The following is an 18,205-nucleotide window of genomic DNA, read 5'->3' on the forward strand; positions in this document are numbered from 1 at the left end:
CATGAAATATTTGGGACATACTTTGTTTTTTAAAGATTCCATATATATGTGTTAGCATACAGTACTTGTTTTTCTCTTTCTGACTTACTTCACTCTGTATGACAGACTCTAGGTCCATCCACCTCACTACAAATAACTCAATTTCGTTTCTTTTTGGGACATACCTATCCTAAAAAAACTTTTTTTAAAAAAAGATTTATTTATTATTTATTTATTTTTATTTATATTTGGTTGTGTCGGGTCTTAGTTGTGGCACGCAGGATCTTCGCTGAGGCATGTGGGATCTTTCATTGCAGCGCACGGGCTTCTCTCTAGTTGTGGCATGCGGGTTTTCGCTTCTCTAGTTGTGGCGCACAGGCTCCAGAGCGCGTGGGCTCTGTAGTTGTGGCGCGCGGGCTTGGTTGCCCTGTGGCATGGGGGATCTTAGTTCCCCGACCAGGGATTGAACCCGCGTCCCCTGCACTGGAAGGCGGATTCTTTACCACTGGACCACCAGGAAAGTCCCTAAAAAAACTTTTTGATCTTCCTCTGATATCCAAATTTAACTGGGCATTCAGGATTTCACTTGGCAACCTGACCCCCTTTGGTCCTGGGATGGGCAGCCCCCAGGTTATGAGGGTGAGGTCTGGGTTCAGAGCAGCTGCCCTCCCATGGCCCCGTTCCTCAGCCTCTGGACAGGGCTCAAGGTGTGATCTCATCCCATGGGTCCCCCAGGCCCTGAGCGCCCCCAACCTCCGCACGTGTTCCACATAGAAGGCCAGTGACCACATCTGATCCCCTGGCCACTGAGTGACTTAACCCTTGGAACTGTCAGCCCATTTCTGGACTCCGTGCCGCTGGGGCCCCAGGATGAGCCTCCTCACTGCCCATCTGTGCTCTCCTCCCACACAGCCACCTGCCCCCGGGGGCTCTCTCCTTGCCTGGCCCTCCCGAGCCCCAGGGCTCGCACTGCGGTACCTTCACGGCCCAGACGGACTGGTCCAGTGGGTGGAAGAGCTTGAAGCAGAAGCCGTCCTTCTTGGAGGGCCTCTCAATGAGCTCGCAGCAGTGCAGCAGGACCGTGCCCACCCACTGGCCCACCTTGGGCGTCTTGTAGATGAGCAGCACCCCCGGCTTCAGCACGCACCACAGTTTGGTCCAACTCTTCAGGGTCCCGCGGATCTGGGGGGAGGGGCGCTGCCGTCCATGCCTGCCCGGGACCCAGGGGCATCTGGACGGCTGGGGGAGGGGCAGATACACAGGGCTTTGGGCTCCGGGCAGAGTTCTCTTTTAGTATTTAACAGGAACTCTGAATGATGGTGAATCCAAAGGAAGATGCTGTAGCCAGATTTACTGGTGAAGTTCACGGAGCTCAAGTTCAAGGCCCTGCCAGGGCCCTGGGGGGAACTGGCAATCGGACATGACTGTTGCAACTGTCAGCTTTGTGATTTTGAAACCTGTGATCATCTCTTTTCTCATCCTAAATATTCACTTTTGTACTTAATTTTTTATTCATAATTTTGTGGAGCAGAAAAAAGGAGCCACGTGGGCCCAGGGCTCTGTAGACGCCCAGGCTCCCTGGTCCCCTTGTCTCCTCTGCCCCTCGCGGCAGCCCCGGGATTCGGCAGCTTTACCCCGTCTGTACGGAGGGGGAAACCGAAGCTTGGGAGCGAGGGAATCTCCCGCTGCCTCAGTGAGGTCTGAACACAGACCTCTGACCCCAACCCCGGTCCTTCCTCCCAAAGCCCGAGTTTCACCTCCCTCCTGTATCCCAGCAGGGGACTCTATGGGCACTCTGGGACCCCCGCCAGCAGGTCAGGGCCCCCCACCTTAATTAGAAATAGGGTCTCTGCAGATGTGACCGAGTGAAGATGAGGCTGCATTGGAGCGGGGTGGGCCCTGGTCCAGTGACCGTGTCCTTATAAGAGGAGAGGAGGACACAGACACAGGAGGAGGCCAGGTGACCACAGAGGCAGAGGCTGGAGGGACGCGGCCACAAGTCCAGGGATGCCTGGGGCCCTCAGAAGCTGGGAGAGGCAGGAAGAACCCCCCTTTAGAGCCTTGGGAGGGAGCCTGGCCCTGCCAGGACCTCGGTTTTGGGCTTTGGCCTCTGGACCTGGGAATCATCTTTGGTCGTTGTAAGCCACCGGCTTGTGGCCATTCGTCAGGGCAGCCCCAGGACACATGCAATCTGCAGCAGCCAGCATGCCTAACCGTGTCCCGAGTGGCCGGCGACCCTGCCCTGTCCCTGGGGGAGGCCTCCCGAGGGAGCCTGGCCAACGCTGGGAAACACACGCGCTCACCTTCAGGCTGTCGGCCATGATGACTACGCTAGGGTCTGTCAGGGCGCTGAGCAGCTGCTTGGTGGCGCGCTTCTTCTCCTGGCGGTAGCTCTCCTTCTGTGCCTGGGCCCAGGGCACCCGCGGGTGGGTCAGGGGAGAAGGCCCTGGGCTGGCCCTCCCCGGGGGGCCTTCTACTCGTGAGGGCCTCCACCGTCTAGCCGGGGGACGAAGAGGGGGGCAGGGAGAGGACAGGTAGAGGGGGTGTGGAGGTGGCCAGGGTGCAGTCTGTCGCCCTCCCTTTGGCAGGCTGGGGTGGAGGTGTGGCCTCACTGGCTGGGGTGCCCACTCATCCAACAAACGACACACCGTGCCCCCTCCCCAGGCCTGGGCCCACCTTGAGAGCTTCCTTCTTGGTGACCTTGGCTGTCGGGGACACACATTCCCTGTCGGACCCATTGCACAGCCTGTATTCCGCCTGCAAGAGAGACTCAAGTTGTTGGAGGAGGGGAGAAGAGGACAGGTGTGCGGTGGTGAGGGGGTGAGGGGGTGGTGACGGGGCGCAGGAAGCAGGAGGTGGGAGAAAGGTGTCCCTCCCCCTCCCTGCCCCGGGGGGATGAACAGGCCTCACGAGGTGAGCACGTGAACACGAGCTGGGGTGGGTCAGCGGGGGCGTGTCTGCGGCGGACCCCTTCCCTGGGGGCCTGCACTGGGCACATGGCAATGACCCTCCCCGTGGGGCCCAGGAGGCGTCCATCTTAGCCACCGCCTGGCGCCCCGCCTCCGGTCAGGGAGGGCGCACGTGTGCGGTGGGGACCCCCACCCCTAGTGCCCTGGCAGCAGCTGCTGGGTGGGGCGATGCCCAGGCCCTCTCCCGAGCCCCCCGGTGGTTGCAGGGAGGAGGGGCAGCCGGCCAGGCCCACCGGGCAGCTGCATCCAGGGATCTGGGAGCGGATGGGGCCTCGGGCTTTTAACAGACAGGGAAACTGAGGCCGGGGTCGGGGAGTGGGGAGAAAAAGCCAGGACTAAAGGCTACAGGCCTGCTTCTGTGGAGCCTGCGAGCCCAGAATGGGGTTTACTTTTTTTTTTTTTTTTTTTGGCCATGCTGCACGGCTTGCGGGATCTTAGTTCCCGGACCAGGGATTGAACCCACGCCCCCTGCAGTGGAAGCCCAGAGTCCTAACCACAGGACCGCCAGGGAAGTCCCGGGTTTTACATTTTTAAGGGGATGGGAAAAAAAAAAAATCAACGCGAGATGTGAAAATGATGAAATTCAGATTTCCGCATCCACCAATCCGGTTATCGTGGCACTGGACATGCCCACTGTTGGCGTGCTGTCGTGGCTGCACTGGCTCTAACGGCCGCGGCAAGTTCTTGCGACAGAGCTCGTGTGGCCGCCGAGCTTAAAACGTTCCCTTTCTGGTCCTGTGCAGAAATCTGCCTGCCCTGCTCGTCCTCCTCCGGGCTGAGTGCTTCCACCCCGCGCCTCCGGGCAAGGGAGGGAGGCCCGCAGGACCAGAGGCCAACGGCCCTCCGCTCCCTCCCTGCGCGAGGTGAGCAGCCTCGGCAACGCTCTTGACCGCTCCGCCATCGCCAGGTCCTCTCAGGTCTTTACTGCCTCAGCTCACCTACTTCTCACGACCACCCAGGAGGTGAGCCCAGTTACTACCCCATCCGATGGATGAGGAAACTGAGGCACAGAGAGGTGCAGTGACCCCTGAGGCTGCAGAGCCAGGGGCAGGGCTGCGGCCTGAACTGTCCCGGGGCCGGCTGTCCCCACGGCACTACGTGCCAGGCATGGCCTCAGGTGCTGGGGTTAGAACAGAGGGACAGGCCACCCCCAGGGAACGGGGGGTGAGAGAGGGGGTTGGAGAGCATGTGTGTGCACGGGAACCACCGCAGCTTCAGTCGTTCTTGAGACCCACGCCCTGCAGGTGAGGGGGCTGTGGCACAGAGAGGCTCAGGACCTGCCAGAGGTCACACAGCTCGCGAGGGGCCGAGCTGGGGCTGAACTCGGGCAGTCTCACTCTGAGTGCACTCTCTGAGACAAGTGAGGACATTCGGGATCCCAGGAAGACAGGGACATGGGGCGAGGCGCCTGGGGGACTCTGCTCTAGAAGCAGCCTCTGAGTTGAAGCGGGAGTGGTGAGAAGGAGCCCGGGTGACAGGCCTCTGGGGGCGGGGCTGACCCTCCAGCTCCCGGGCAGCTGGGATTCTTGCGTCTGGTGCCCCCAGCTTCCTTAGCGCATGCTGTTCCCCCCGCCTGAATGCTCTTCCCTGTTGCTGAGCCACCCCTGCTCCTTCCTCAGGCCCCGCTGAGCTGCTTCCCCGGGAGGAAGACGGCTCTGCCCACCCTGCTGGCATCAGACCCTGATGACACCAGCCACCCCTGGCCAGCTGAGCATCTCCTGCAATTACAGCCACACAGACGTTTCTGCTTACTGTCGAGAGCTCCACTGGGCTTGATTTCATCCCAGCATCCCCTTGGCACCAGCAGCTGGGAGCTTGGTGAGCATCTTGGATGAATAGATGAATGAATGAATGAATGAATGAATGAACCCTCTGCCAATTCCCTGCCGCCCAGCTTTCCACCAGATGCGGCTGAAAGGAGCTTGTTTGGGGCAACAGAGGAAGAGAGAGGTGCGATTGCGGACAGTGGGGCTGGGGGCTGGACAGGATGGGGCGCCTGTGCCCTGCGACCCTCTGCTCCTGGGCCCCCCCAGGCCCACTGGGCCAGGTCATTGCGGCCCCTGCCTAGCGCTGGAGACACTGCCCCTACTCCTGCATCCTAGAGCCATGCTGGGGACCCCGCCCAGGCCCACCAGCCCCTCCTGCTCGTTCCCGAGGGCCACTGAACCTCAAGGCACAGCGGGGCGATAACGCAGCACCCCCAGGAGTGATGCACGCTGCTCAGAACCATGAACGCGGGAGTCTGACCAAAAACGTAAAAATTCCTTTAAAAAAGTGATTTAGAACGACCTACAGAATGGGAGAAAGCTTTTGCAATCGTATAGCTTACAAGGCTCTAGTGTCCAGAATATAGAAAGAAATCTTACAACTCAGCAACTAAAAGGCAACAACAGCCTGATTCAAAGACGGGCAAAGGACTTGGAAAGACGTTTCTCCAGAGAAGACTTACAAAAGGTCAATAAGAAAGTGAAGAGATGCACATCGCCATCAGGCATCGGGGAAATGCAAATCAAAACCACACTGAGACATCACTTCACACCTACTGCGTTTAAAAAAGAACAGAAACAAGTGTTGTTGAGGATGTGAGAAACGGGAACCCTTATTCTGCCAGTGGGGCTGTAAAGTAAAACAGGCAGCCACTGTGGAAAACAGTTCGGCACTTCCCCCAAAAGTCAACTACAGAATTTTCTAGAATTCCATCTTGCCACAGAGTTACCATGATGGCCCAGCAATTCCACTCTGAGATATAAACCCAAAGAACTGAAAACAGGGACTCAGATACTTGTACACGCATGTTCGTAGCAGCTCTGTTCCCAACAGCGGAAAAGTGGAAACGGCCCAAATGTGCCCCCCACTGATGAGTGGACAAGCCGACTGTGGTCCATCCATCCAGGGACACTGACACCTGCCACAGCCTGGGTGGGGCTCAGGGAGAGAAGTCCGGCACAAAACCCCACACATCGCATGGCTCTGTTTATATGAAATGTCCAGAATAGGCAAATCCGTAGAGGGGTAAAGCAGAGTGCTGGCTGCAGGATAGCTGCTAAGAGGGCGTCTGTTTGGGGTGATGGAAACTAGACAGAGGTGATGGCTGCACAGTATTGTGAATGCACTAAATGTCACTGAATTGTTCATCAAAAATGGTTAACTTTGTGCTATTTGAATTTTATCTCATGGAAAAACTATATAATATATATACACATATGTGTGTGTATATACGTAAAGAACTGCTTGTATATTACATATCTGATATGTTACTATACACTACATGATATTATACTGTATTATGCTATATTATATTGTATATGATATCTAATATTAATATATTAAATACTTTATATTTATCTCATATATATTAGAGTTTGTATCTTTCCCCAAGCTGTGCCTTTTAGATCAGTCTCAAGTCGCTCTTAAGAATCTGGGGGGTGGGTTTCCCTGGTGGCGCAGTGGTTAAGAATCCGCCTGCCAGTGCAGGGGACACAGGTTCGAGTCCTGGTCCGGGAGGATCCCACATGCCGCCGAGCAAGTAAGCCTGTGTGCCACAACTACTGAGCCTGCACTCTAGAGCCCGAGAGCCACAACAACTGAGCTCGCGTGCCACAACTACTGAAGCCCGTGCACCTAGAGCCCGTGCTCCACAACAAGAGAAGCCACCGCAATGAGAAGCCCGCACAGCACAACAAAGAGGAGCCCCCGCTCATGGCAACTAGAGAAAGCCCGCGCGCAGCAACGAAGACCCAACGCAGCCAAAAATAAATAAATAAAATAAATAAATACATTTTAAAAAACTGTTAAAAAAAAAAAAAAGAACCTGGGGGTGTCCAGAGCTGTCCTTTCTTTCCTCCCTCAGCCTCTGACATGTTCTAGACTTTACTTGTTTTGTCTGGTGCCTGTCATCCCTCTAGAACACAAGCTCCAGGAGAGAGGGACTTTGTTTTATCCAACGACTCCATCCCCAGCACCTACAGCGGTGTGGGCTTTGCCCAGAGAGGATGCCCAGACATCATTTCTGAATGGGTGAAATCTGAAATTTGAACTGAGTGTTCCTGACAACATTTGCTGTGGTTTTATTGGGTTTAATGTTTTATTGGGTTGTAGAAGGAAGAACCATGTTTTCATGAAATAAATCTGTGTCTCAGAAAAATAAATGTGTCCGTAGACAGATGACTGGATAAACAAAGTATGGTCCAGCCACACAATGGAATATTATTCACCCTTAAAAAGGAAGAAAATTCCGACCCAGCTACAACCTGGATGAACATGAGGACATTATAGTAAGTGAAATAAGCCAGACACAAAAGGACAAATACTATGTGATTCCAGTCATAGGAGGTCCCTAGAGGAGTCACATTGATAGAGACAGAAAGTAGGACGGCGGGGGCCCGGAGCTGGGGGAGGGGTGGGAAGTGAGTGTTTAATGGGGACAGAGTGTCAGTTTTATAAGATGAAAAAGTTCTCTGGATGGATGGTGGTGATGGTGACATAATAATGTGAATGTACTTAAACTGTAGACTTAAAAATGGTTAGGATGGTAAATTTTGTTCTGTGTATTTTACTGTAATCTAAAACAAAATTTTTAATTAAAAAAATTCCACACACACAAATGCAGGCGCTCCAACTGCTCTCCCAGCAGCCGGCAGCCCTGGGGACCGAGGCGGGGAAACGCTGGCTGAGGGGGGACCCACGAAAGGTCCGGTTTCTTCTTTGCCAGAAGCAGACACAGGAAGACCGTGAGGACCGCCACACACCTCTTGTTTGACAGAGGAGAGCGTGGGGTTCCCGAGGAGCGAGGCAGTTGTCACTCTGGGTCTCGCGGGGCAGCCAGCGTGGGGAGAACTGGCCTCTATGTGCCCCCAGCCCCCCAGCCGCACCGCCAGAACCGGGGCCTCCAATCCGGGGGCCGTGGCTCCCCTGGCCTGAGGCCCTCGGGGGAAGGAAGGGCGTGTCTACAACCGGGCACCTGTACCAGGGGCCCCACACCCTCCCTGGACCAGAGCTTCTGCCTGGAGGTGCACGGCTGGGCCCCAGCTGAGAGGCGCTGGGCTGGGGAGCACGTGGGATGTGTGTGTGTGTGTGTGTGTGTGTGTGTGTATCTGTGTGTGTATATCTGTGCATCTGTGTGTATGTGTATCTGTGTATGTGTATATGTGTGTGCATCTGTGTGTATGTGCATCTGTGTATGTGTGTTATGTGTGTGTCTGTGTGTGCATGTATGTTGTGCATCTGTGTGTGCATGTGTGTATCTGTGTATCTGTATGTGCATTTGTGTGTACATCTGTGTGTATCTGTATGTGCATTTGTGTGTGTGTATCTATGTGTGTATGTGTATCTGTGTGTGTATGTGTATCTGTATGTGTGTCTGTATGTGCATTTGTGTGTATCTGTGTGTGTATGTGTATCTATGTGTGTGTCTGTATGTGCATTTGTGTGCATATCTGTGTGTGCATGTGCCCTTTCCCCGAACTCAGCGCTGCCCTGGAGAGGGCGCACGGGTGGAGGGCACAGCACAGACAAAGGCAGAGGGCGGATGCGCTCATACTGGGTGGGTTCCCTATGACAGAAGAGCCCGGGGCCTCCTTTTACCATGATTTTCTGTCCCTGAGGCCCCCTGGCAGCCCCAGCCTTCTCCGGGCCCTGCATCCCCGACCTGTGTTACTCAAGAAGGTGGCTTTGATAAGCAACTCACAAGCTCTGTGACTCCGTCCCCGGCCCCAGCAGCCTCCCTGATTCAGAGCCAAGGGCTGGGAATGCTGGGTTCGGCCGGCGGCCCTGCTGCCTCCTCCCTCCAGCCACTTCCCATCGTCCCCAGGGCAGGCTCCCTGCCTCGGGTCCTCCCACAGCCGGGCTCCTACCGGTGGCACCTTCGTGGCAGAGCCTGGGGTCGGGGGCCCTTCGTCCCTGGGCGGCGATGGGCTGTTGGGCTCCATGTCCTTCCCTGCAAGAGAGTGGCCGGCATGAGGACCGGGGCGCCGCTGCCGGGCAGCCCCCCCGCCGCTGCCCAGTCTGTGGCAGGCGAGGCACGGGCACCGGGCACGGCTGGCCTGGGTGGGGCAGGAAGCCAGCCCAGGCGGTGGCTGCGGGACCAGAGAGCTAATCAACACCAGCCAGCGTCATGAGGGGGTGTCACCGCTGGGAGGAGCCCGGGTGCCCTGGGTGCTGGCGTGGCATGTCCTCTGGGGTCTGTAAGACAGGCCCCCCGTTTTCAGTTCAGGGTACCCAGACCTCGCCTGGCTTCCCCCCACGCCCCAAATCCGCTGGCTGGAATTCCATTGCTCCCCAGTGCCGGGCTCTCGGAGGGAGGTGGCCGGACACTGTCCCCGCGCCCCTCCCGGCAGGCTTCCTCTCCAGCTTGCTTGAGGGGAGGGAGGGGGGCGTGAGGGGTCTGGATTCGACCCTGGGGGGAGCGGCTGCCCACGCCTGGCTCCGGTTTTTTTTTTTTTTAAACATCGTTATTGGAGTGTAATTGCTTTACAATGAATGGTGTATTAATTTCTGCTGTATCACAAAGTAAATCAGCTATACATATACATACATCCCCTATCTCCTCCCTCTTGCGTCTCCCTCCCACCCTCTCTATCCCACCCCTCTAGGTGGTCACAAAGCACTGAGCTGATCTCCCTGTGCTATGCAGCTGCTTCCCACTAGCATCTATTTTACACTTGGTAGTGTATTTATGTCCATGCCACTCTCTCACTGCGTCCCAGCTTACCCGTCCCCCTCCCCGTGTCCTCAAGTCCATTCTTTACGTCTGCATCTTTATTCCTGTCCTGCCCCTAGGTGTTTCAGAACCATTTTTTTTTTTAGATTCCATATAGCTCCGCTTGCTTTGAAGCAGGTTTCTAAAGCTCAGGTTCACGGGCAGGAAGAAGACGGTGATGGTCTCAGAGGAGGCCTGAGGCCGCCCGATGGCCACTCCCACCCGCTCCCTGTGGCTGGTGGTTTATTGCCAGGTCCCTGCAGGAAGTGGAGGAGCAATGACTAGGGGAGAACCATCCTGACCTGAAGGCACCAGGGGCTGGGGTGTGAGCACAGCAAGGCCGACGCCCGCCCTCCCCAACCAGGACAGCACAGAGAGGGAAAGGGACCTGCCCGAGGCCACACAGCTGGGCCTCGAAGCTGAGGGCCCAGGCTCGGCAGCTGTCCCCGCCCGTGGCCCACGTGCCAGGTGACCGGGTTCCCGTGTGGACGCTGACCTGGACCCAGAGGGTCGAGCTCATTCTCTCCACCCAAGAGCAGGGTGCGGCCGAGTTTCCGGGGGTCGACTTTCTGAGGGGTGGAGGAGGGCGGGCACAGGGAGAAGCGTCGTCGCAGGAAGGCCTCCTCCTTCATGGCGTGGGCGCTGGGGGGCTTCTGGAAGGAAGGAGGGGAGAGCACTGGTCACGCCTCACGCCGAGGCCGGGGCAGCCTGGGGCCTGGAGGTGGGCATCCTGCACCCGCCCCGGCGAGGGGACCAGAGACACGCCGGAGAGTCAGGGCCGAGTGGCCGGGGCCACCGTGTCTTACAGTCAGGTCCCCACTCAGGGGACATCTCAGAAATGGGATGAGGGCCCGAGGGGCCTGCGGGTCACCCAGGGAAGGCTGCACGGCCAAGCTCAGGCTTTCCAGGGCCCATGTCAGAAGCCAGGCCCGGACCAGCCCTGCTGGAAGTTTGGCTGTCACAGGTGTGGCAGGACCCCCTGCCCCCCCGGCTCGGCACTAAGTCGGCTCTGTAGGACCCTGGACACGGTGAAATGGAGCTGAGGTGGGCCCCTGACCCGTGCCGGGCCACCACACCTCCCCCCCTAGGGGATGGAGCTCCGTGCACGCGGGGGAGGGGGCCAAGAGCTGCCCAGAGAGGGGGACGCAGGCAGGCCAGACAGGAGGCCACAGAGCTCTCGGGGGAGCTGGCAGGAGGCTGGGGCCGTCCCTGTACCTGGCCTGCCCATCCCGCCTAAGGACGCCTCGAGACCCCGCCTCCTGCCCTCCCCTGCTTCAGCTCCTCGGCTGGGTTTCTGATACCTGCACCCAAAGCACCTTAACTCGGAGAGGAAGTGCAGGTGTGCTTACGGTGAGGTGCACCCGAATCCACGCTCCGCCCAAGACATCACCTTCCTGCTTCACAGCACTGCCCAAACCAGCATCCGGTCCCAACAGAAGCAGCAGCCCCGGGGGAGCCCGACGGCCAGTCCTTCAGGTGCCTGCCGTGCCCACCCAAGCCCTGCCACTGCCCCGGTCTGCCCAGATCAGGAAAGAGGCAGCTCCCTCTGTCTCCTGCCCCCCTGCAGCCCCACCCCGAGTGGGGCCGGGGCAAGCAGCTCCCAGTGGACGGTACTGCGTCACCAACGTCAGCCCATTTTATGGATGAGAAAATCATGGCTCCAAGAGCTGATGGCCTAGCCTTGTGGTCACGGCCTGGCAGACGTTGGCAGAGCAGGCACTCCGGCTCTGAATCCTGGGCTCTTTCCACTGCCTGAGGACGTGCTGCATAAAGGCCCAGTGACCGATTTCTCCAGGCCCAGGGGTGCCTCCTGCCGCCTCCTGGGTGGGCCGGTGGCCTCCTGCCAAGCCCGGGACAAAGTCCCCGCTTTCTCCCCTGGCCCTGGGCCTTCCTGGGCGGGGCAGCAGACACACAGAGCCTTTCCTGTTGTGACAGGTGGGCGAGTGGACCCGGGCGGGGCTTCAGGAGTGGGCAGGGTGGCCCAGGGTTCCGTCGGCAGCCCCAGAAACTCCTCTGTGCTCCCTGCACAGGGGCCAGAGTAGGGGGGGCTCCAAGGCTGCAGTGGGCCCAGGGGCCCCTCCCTTCCTAATCACTACCGTGTCACCCGGCTAAGCTTGTTACCTCTGCCATTTCACAGATGGGAAACTGGTTTCAGAGAGGTTGGGAGTTTTGGCCCCAGGTAGCACAACTATTAATTGGCGACGGCTGTGCTTGAGTCAAGTAGGCTGATTCTCAATCCTGGCCCGAGTCCCCCCTCTCACCAGTTCAGCTTAGCTTCTAGCAAACCCACTGCGGGGGAGGAGGGGGCGGGCGTCTGGAAGCCCAGGCCCTGCTTGCAGAGTCCCCGTGGTCACTCACTGACTCCCCAGGTGTGTCTCAGGCCAGGGAGCCAGCACCTGAGAGGAGGTCCGCTGCCTTCTTACTCATGTAGCTGAGATCTTCCAAGCACCCGGCTGGCAGCCAAGGTGAGTCAGACCTGCTCCTGCCCTGGGGGCCCCAGGACGGGTGATGAGGGATGACACAGGTAGGCCTCCCTCACCTGGAGCTGCATGTCTCTTAGGGGTTGAGTCTTGCAAACTTGGGGCAGGGAGAGGGGCTCCTGCCCACACATCTCAGCTCTCCCATCTGGCCATGTGCCCCGGCTCTACCAGGGCATGGTGGGGAGGGCACAGAGGTCACTGGCTGCCTTTCTTCTCCCCCAGCACAGCTAACAACCAGCGACCAGTGGGACTCATTAGTCTGTGAGCCCCACCATCTGCTCATATATACCATCCTCCCTTCCACCTTCCCTCCCTCCTTTCCATCCATCCATCCATCCATCCATCCACCCATCTTCCCACCTGCCTATCTGTCCATCCATCTAACCTCCTAGCCATCCATCCATCCACCCAAACATCCAATCATTTAACCATCCATCCATCGATCGATCGATTGATCCATCCATCAAAACTCTCCTCCCTCCCTCCTCCGTGAATCTCTCTTATCAGCAGAGCAGCCTGATTTCCCGTCCCCCCTTCCTTCCTATTTGCCCAATAATCAGACACATCAGAGGTGACATCCAAATGGCTGAAGAGCTGGTCCAGAACAGACACCCACCAATCCGAGTGCAGTGCCGGCGTGCACCCGTGGATACCCCCTCTGTGTCCTGACACCCCAGACCAGGCGCGGGCCCCCAAAGGCCCCCCTCTGAGCCACTCGGACAGCGAGGTGGCCCCTCTCCTTCGACAAGGCCTCAGGGTGTACACGCAGCCCCTCGATCTTCCCAATGCCCACCCCTGGCTGCTGTCTGTGATCTCATTTGGGGTCAAGGAGGGGGAGATGCTGCTTTGTTCATTTCAGAGCTAAATCAAGGGCCCCTCTCGCCAGAGGCTCCTCACTGCATCTAGAACACAGTCCGGCCTCTGTCTCCGTGTCCCTGTTTTCCAGGCCATCCAGGACCCCTGCCCGCTCCTCCCACCTCATTCCCTGCCTGGCTCTGTCACCCACTTGCCCCAGACACACTGGCCCCCGTTATGTTCCTTGAACATGCTGAGCCCATGCCCACTGGGGCCTCTGCTCTGACGTCCCCCCCCCCCAAACGCCCTCGCCCACATCTCCGTCCTTCTGTGTGGCTGGGTCCTTCTCAAATTCCACTCTCCGCTCAAATGTCACTTCCCAGAAGGTTGCCACCCCTCTGTCTCACACAATGCCACATCCCCGTGGAACAGTCCAAGTTGCTGGAGTGTCGCTCCTGCTTTCCTTCTTCTGTGTCAACTTTCTTCCACCCCCGGATGCAAGTTCCAGGAAAGGGGACAGCACTGTCCCTCCCGTTCGCTGCGTCTCCCCAGGGCCGGGAGCAGGGACTTGCAGCGGGCGTGAGCGCCACTCTGCTCCAGGGCTTGGGGACCCCAGAGCCCGGGGTGAATGAAGGCAGCAGAGCAAACGTCCCTGGGCTTCGTTCCTCCTTCTCCGCGGGTTAGGGGAGGAACCTCTGGCCAGCGTCAGCTTGGGGGCCAAGTTCCACGGTAACCCTGGTGAGGGTTCCTGTCCCAGGCCTCCTGCCACGCCTGGTGCAGCCGAGGACTGAGGCCCTGCCCTCCAGGCACCGGCAGGAGGCAGGAGGAATCCGGCACCTGGCGGGTCTGCGGACCCTTGGAGGCTCCAAGCCGGGAGGACCGCCAACCTGATGCTGGGCTGACCATGCCCTTGGCTGCTGCTCTGCACCCCGCAGGGAAAGCCAAAGGCTCGTAGCCCAGGGAGCACAGACCCGTGAGGATGGGAGCCAGTCCGTGAGGATGGAGGGAGGGAAAGAAGAACAGGTGGATGAGGAAATAGACTCCCAGGCTGAGCCAGCAACCAGGGACCGCACCCACGGCGGGCAGCTCTCTCCCTCTGTCCCGGCCTGGGCTCCAGCTGCCCAAGGGCTCAGGGCACGCTCTCTCTGGGCCCAGCCCTGGGCCCTTGGAGCCTGGGTTCTGCCCGCCTGAGCCGTCTCGGGCCGCCATGTGCCTTGCCCTCACTGGCCTCCCCAACCTCTGACGGCTGGCCTGTGCCCCGACCACAGTAACACCCCTCCGTTACCCTTGGTTACTGGGGTGATGCTCGTCTGTACACAGCTCGCCCTCGGCCTACAGTTGCCCAAATTCCTCCCCCGCTGCCATAAATGGGGCTGATTTGACATTCGGCTGTGGCTTCACCTGGTCCTTATTATCATGAAGTCCAGGTGTCTGAGGGGACACTGCAGGGCCTGGAGGAAGGAGCCCAAGGGCACCCCGACACGGTGAGACGGTCCCCGACACAGCACGTGAGGGGGCCTGAGTGTGAGGGGCCCTGACATCCCTGTGCGGGAGCCTCGGGTGTTTCAGCAAGAGGGGGGCCCCAGCCCAGAGACCCCCGGGCCCCCTACGGGGGAGCTCATAGTGGAGGCCAGGAAGCAGGAGGAGGGGCGGCGGTTGGGGAGAAGGTCACTGGGTGTCTGTGGCCTGGGACTGCCCTGCCCTGGCCAAGCCTCGGGGGAGGGGTTTGCAGGCCTGGAGCTCAGCAGGGAAGCCGCTGCAGTCCCTGCTCAGACCCAAGACCAAGCCAGCCTCGGGGCTTGGGAAGGCGTGGCAGCGTTTCCCACGCTGACCTGCAGGGTTTAGGGCGCAGGTGTGGCCAGCTTCCTGCAGGCCCTGGCAGTGGTGGCACTTCTGGGGGACGGTGGGCTGTGGCTTGCTGTGGGAGCCCTCGTGGCCCACCCAGCAAGCAGGAATCCCAGCCCTGGAGGCACACGTGCCCCTGGGGACAAGCCCCCTGCTGCTGGGAGCGCCAGGTTTGTCTGTCTGAGCGAGCGGCCGGGGAGCACTTCTCCCCATCGAGGCAGGCGGCCAGGCGGGCCCACCCCTTGGCCTGCGAAGCTCCAGGTGAGGCAGGGCTGGCCTCCTACCCCTCCTCCTCCCGGCTGGTCCCCGCAGAGGGAACCCTGACCCCGGCTCACCCTGTGTGGCTGCCCTTCTCGGCCGCGGCTCTGTACAGTCAGACCCCGAAGGGCCTTTCGGGAAGGAGGGGGGCAGGCACCAAACCTTTGGGAGAGGAAGCACTTAGAACCTGGGCCTGGGGTGGAGACTCACTGCCCGACGCCAGGCACGGCTCTGAGCGGAGATGCCGGTCCCAGAGCCCTCTCGGGGGCAGCTCGTCTGCCCGTCTTGGGGCCCGAGGCACACAGCCCGCGTGTCTTGGTTCGGGCCGTGCGGTAACTCCCTGCCGGGCTGGGCTTCCGCTGTGGGACACATCCCAGCTGATTCCTCGACCGCCTGAAGCCCCGGGCACCCGTAGGGCCAATGCAGCATTTCCAGAATGAATTAGCTCACGTTGGCAAGGGGGCTTGAGAGGGGCCAGGGCTGTCGCGGGTCAGGGAGTAGCCCTGGGGGCCCAGAGCAAGTAGGGCAGGGGCCCCTCCCGCAGCCCTGCTCTGGGCAAGGTGGCGGCTGTCCGGGCATCCAGGGCCGGACCCGCCTCCCCGGCGTCCTCTGAGTCCCAGCAGCCTCCCTGCAGCCTGCTCCAGACTCCTATGCCCCGCCTGCACCCCGAGGATGCAGAATGCCCGGGCTGATGGGCACCACGGGGGCCTCAAGTGAAACATCACTGCCAGTAGCCGTCAGGGTCCTGCAGCCACAGCCGGGATGTATCCACGGGTGGTGTCTGGGTGCATCCCTGCCCGGCAGCAGGGGGCTGGACAAGGTGACCTTCAAGTTCTACCCCGGCTCAGGAGCCTTCCTGTCAACCGCAGGTGCCTCCTGGTCCCCTTCCTTAGGGCTCCCCACTTCCTCCTGCCCCACTGCCACTCTCGGGCCACCTGGGAGGTGAGGGGGACAGGTAGGGGAGCACAGGACGGGAGGCAGCTCCAACTTCCGGCTTGGCCGCCCTCACCCTGCACGGCCTGGGCAGGCTCCTCGGCTTCCGTTTCCCTTCTGGGGCTTGAAGGTCCCCGAGCGTCGGGGGCAGACGGGTCCCACGTGGTGCTGGCCCAGAGTGGATGGGGTATAGGTCAGGCTCGGCCCTGCCCGGGCCAGCCCCGTGTCCCTGAGTTCCAGCACTTGCTCGGGCACCTGGTAGGTGACAAGCTCTCTGCCCCGGGCCAAGGCCGCCTGGCCAACATCAAGGCCTGGAGAGCTGCACAGAGCCCACCCTGCCCCTCCCCTCCCCCACTGGAAGCTGCCTTCCGAGCAGTTATTTGCCTCTAAACGCTGTCCCCTCCCTCCACCACCAGAGGCCCACCTTCGGGCCAGAACAATGTGATCTTTGTAAAGAAAGGTCATTGGTGCCTTATCAGCCAGCACAGGCAGGATGCCCAGCCCGCTTATCTGGGGCCAGAATCCGCTGAGCCGCTTGCAGCTCTCGTTGGGAAGGGCTGAGGCTCTGAGAAGGAATCCAACAGAATCCCGGACTCACTTCGCATCCCACCTGCAGGTGCGGAGGTGGGGGAGACGATTCTGAGCCTGGGAAAAGGTCCAGCCCTGCCTGTAATGGCTTTGTGGCCTCAGCTGGCCATGCTCGTCTCTGAGCCCCTATTTGTAAAGGGGGGGTTCCTCTGAGTGGGGGTGGCAAAGTCCCCTGCAGAGGCCGAGACAGTGAACCCAGTGTGAGTTCCTGGCTGCCTGGTTAGCTTTCTCACCAGTGGCTGAGTGTCACAACTGGCCCAGCTGTGCTAGAGGGTAGGAGGGCAAGGGTTCCTGGGCAGGGGAGATGCGGCTCGGGCCACGGGGTGCTCTCTGTTAATTGGTGGGTGCAGGAGAAGCAGGCACTTGCAGCCCGGCCATCACCAATGTGCCTGCACTCACAGTGCACTCACTTCTGCTTGAACGAAACGGATTGTAAAAGGCGAGGGGGAAAATGCTCTGAAATCACAGATAAGCTCAGGGATGAAGCAACGTGAACCCGCCTGCTTGGCTCTCTGTCTGCACACCCAATGGAGAGGTCAGCAGATCCCAGGGAAGGACAGCAGCCATCAGTTAAAGGACAGTAGCCATCAGTTAAAGGACAGCAACCATCATGTCAACACCACACATTTGCATTCCAGAAACTTGCTAAGGTCCCAAGGTTAGTGATCATGAAGTCCCTGCCAAGAGGACCCTCATGAGGGTCCAGAAACATGTCCTGGCTACTGTCCCCCAGCTGGACCTAGCATCTGGGGCTCAAACTGGGCAGCCTGAGCAGCCCCCATGGGAGCAGCAGCCCCTTCAGCGCACCCTGGCATGTGGGTGCATCCCTGACGGGTCCAGACCAGTGTTCAGAACTTTGGACCTGTGCTGATGGACCCCTGACGCGTCCCAGGCCCTTTCATATGCATTATTCCACCTGATGTGATTCTTATGATATCGGAGAGGTGAGGGTAGCAGATCTCATGATCCCATTTTAAAGATGCAGATCTCATTTTAAAGAGGTCCCAAGAGCAGAAAAGACCAGCCTGAGGTCCAGTGGCTTGAACCATGCCCGGGTCCCCGCGAGGTGGCACAGCTTCAAGCCCCCAGTCCCCGTGCACCTTGAAGATGGCTGAGGGCAGGGACAGAAAGGAAGTGGGTACAGGATCCTGGGGGAGGTGGTGGGAGTCGGGTCTCCCCCAGAGAGACAGTTCCCAGACAGGCCACCTCGGAGCGGCTGAGCCCTGCGGAGAGGGGCAGGAAGTGGCCTGCCCTGCTCAAGGCCTTGCCTGGGGGTTCTCGGCTGACTCAGCCAGATCACGTGGCTGTGGGAAGGGCCGGGCCCTGGCACCCGCCCACCTGGCTTCCTGCCCGACACGGGGCCAACTGGCACACTCAGTACCACGATCGGCTGGCCTGGGCACTGCCCACTTGCCACTTCCTCTGCAGCAGGCCCCTCCCGCCCAGTTCTAGGAAGGCCGGGCCACTGTGGCCTGATCGGATGTGGTCCCCGCTGCAGGCCTGACCCCACCCTGTCCTATACCCAGACCCTGCCCGCCCACCGGTCCCAAATGAGAGTTTGAGTTTCTGACGCAAACTGCATCCTGGCCGCAGTGCTCTGGGACGGGGAGGGGGTGGGGAGAGTGCGGGTGATGTGCAGCCAGGCGGGAGTGCAGGGCAGT

General features: G+C 59.6%; 1 protein-coding gene across 9 annotated transcripts in view; it reads right to left on the minus strand.

Moving 5' to 3' along the window:
- The window catches only part of OSBPL5 (oxysterol binding protein like 5), a 68,175-nt gene that overhangs the window by 20,371 nt on the left and 29,599 nt on the right, over nucleotides 1-18,205 (minus strand). For 2 of the 9 annotated variants that reach the window (XM_057552807.1, XM_057552801.1), the window contains exons 1-4: nucleotides 4,701-4,745; nucleotides 2,656-2,736; nucleotides 2,283-2,384; nucleotides 958-1,218 (exon numbers count right to left, since the gene is read on the minus strand). In XM_057552807.1, the coding sequence (XP_057408790.1) occupies nucleotides 958-1,218; nucleotides 2,283-2,384; nucleotides 2,656-2,736; nucleotides 4,701-4,730 (474 nt within the window). In that variant the 5' untranslated portion in view covers nucleotides 4,731-4,745. Of the gene's footprint in view, nucleotides 1-957; nucleotides 1,219-2,282; nucleotides 2,476-2,655; nucleotides 2,737-4,700; nucleotides 4,825-8,800; nucleotides 8,884-10,141; nucleotides 10,299-18,205 lie in introns of those variants that run through there. The other 7 variants (XM_057552806.1, XM_057552803.1, XM_057552804.1 and 4 more) reach the window with 7 other exon arrangements.

The sequence above is a fragment of the Balaenoptera acutorostrata genome, chromosome 9 (assembly GCF_949987535.1).
Source record: "Balaenoptera acutorostrata chromosome 9, mBalAcu1.1, whole genome shotgun sequence".
Classification (NCBI taxonomy): domain Eukaryota; kingdom Metazoa; phylum Chordata; class Mammalia; order Artiodactyla; family Balaenopteridae; genus Balaenoptera; species Balaenoptera acutorostrata.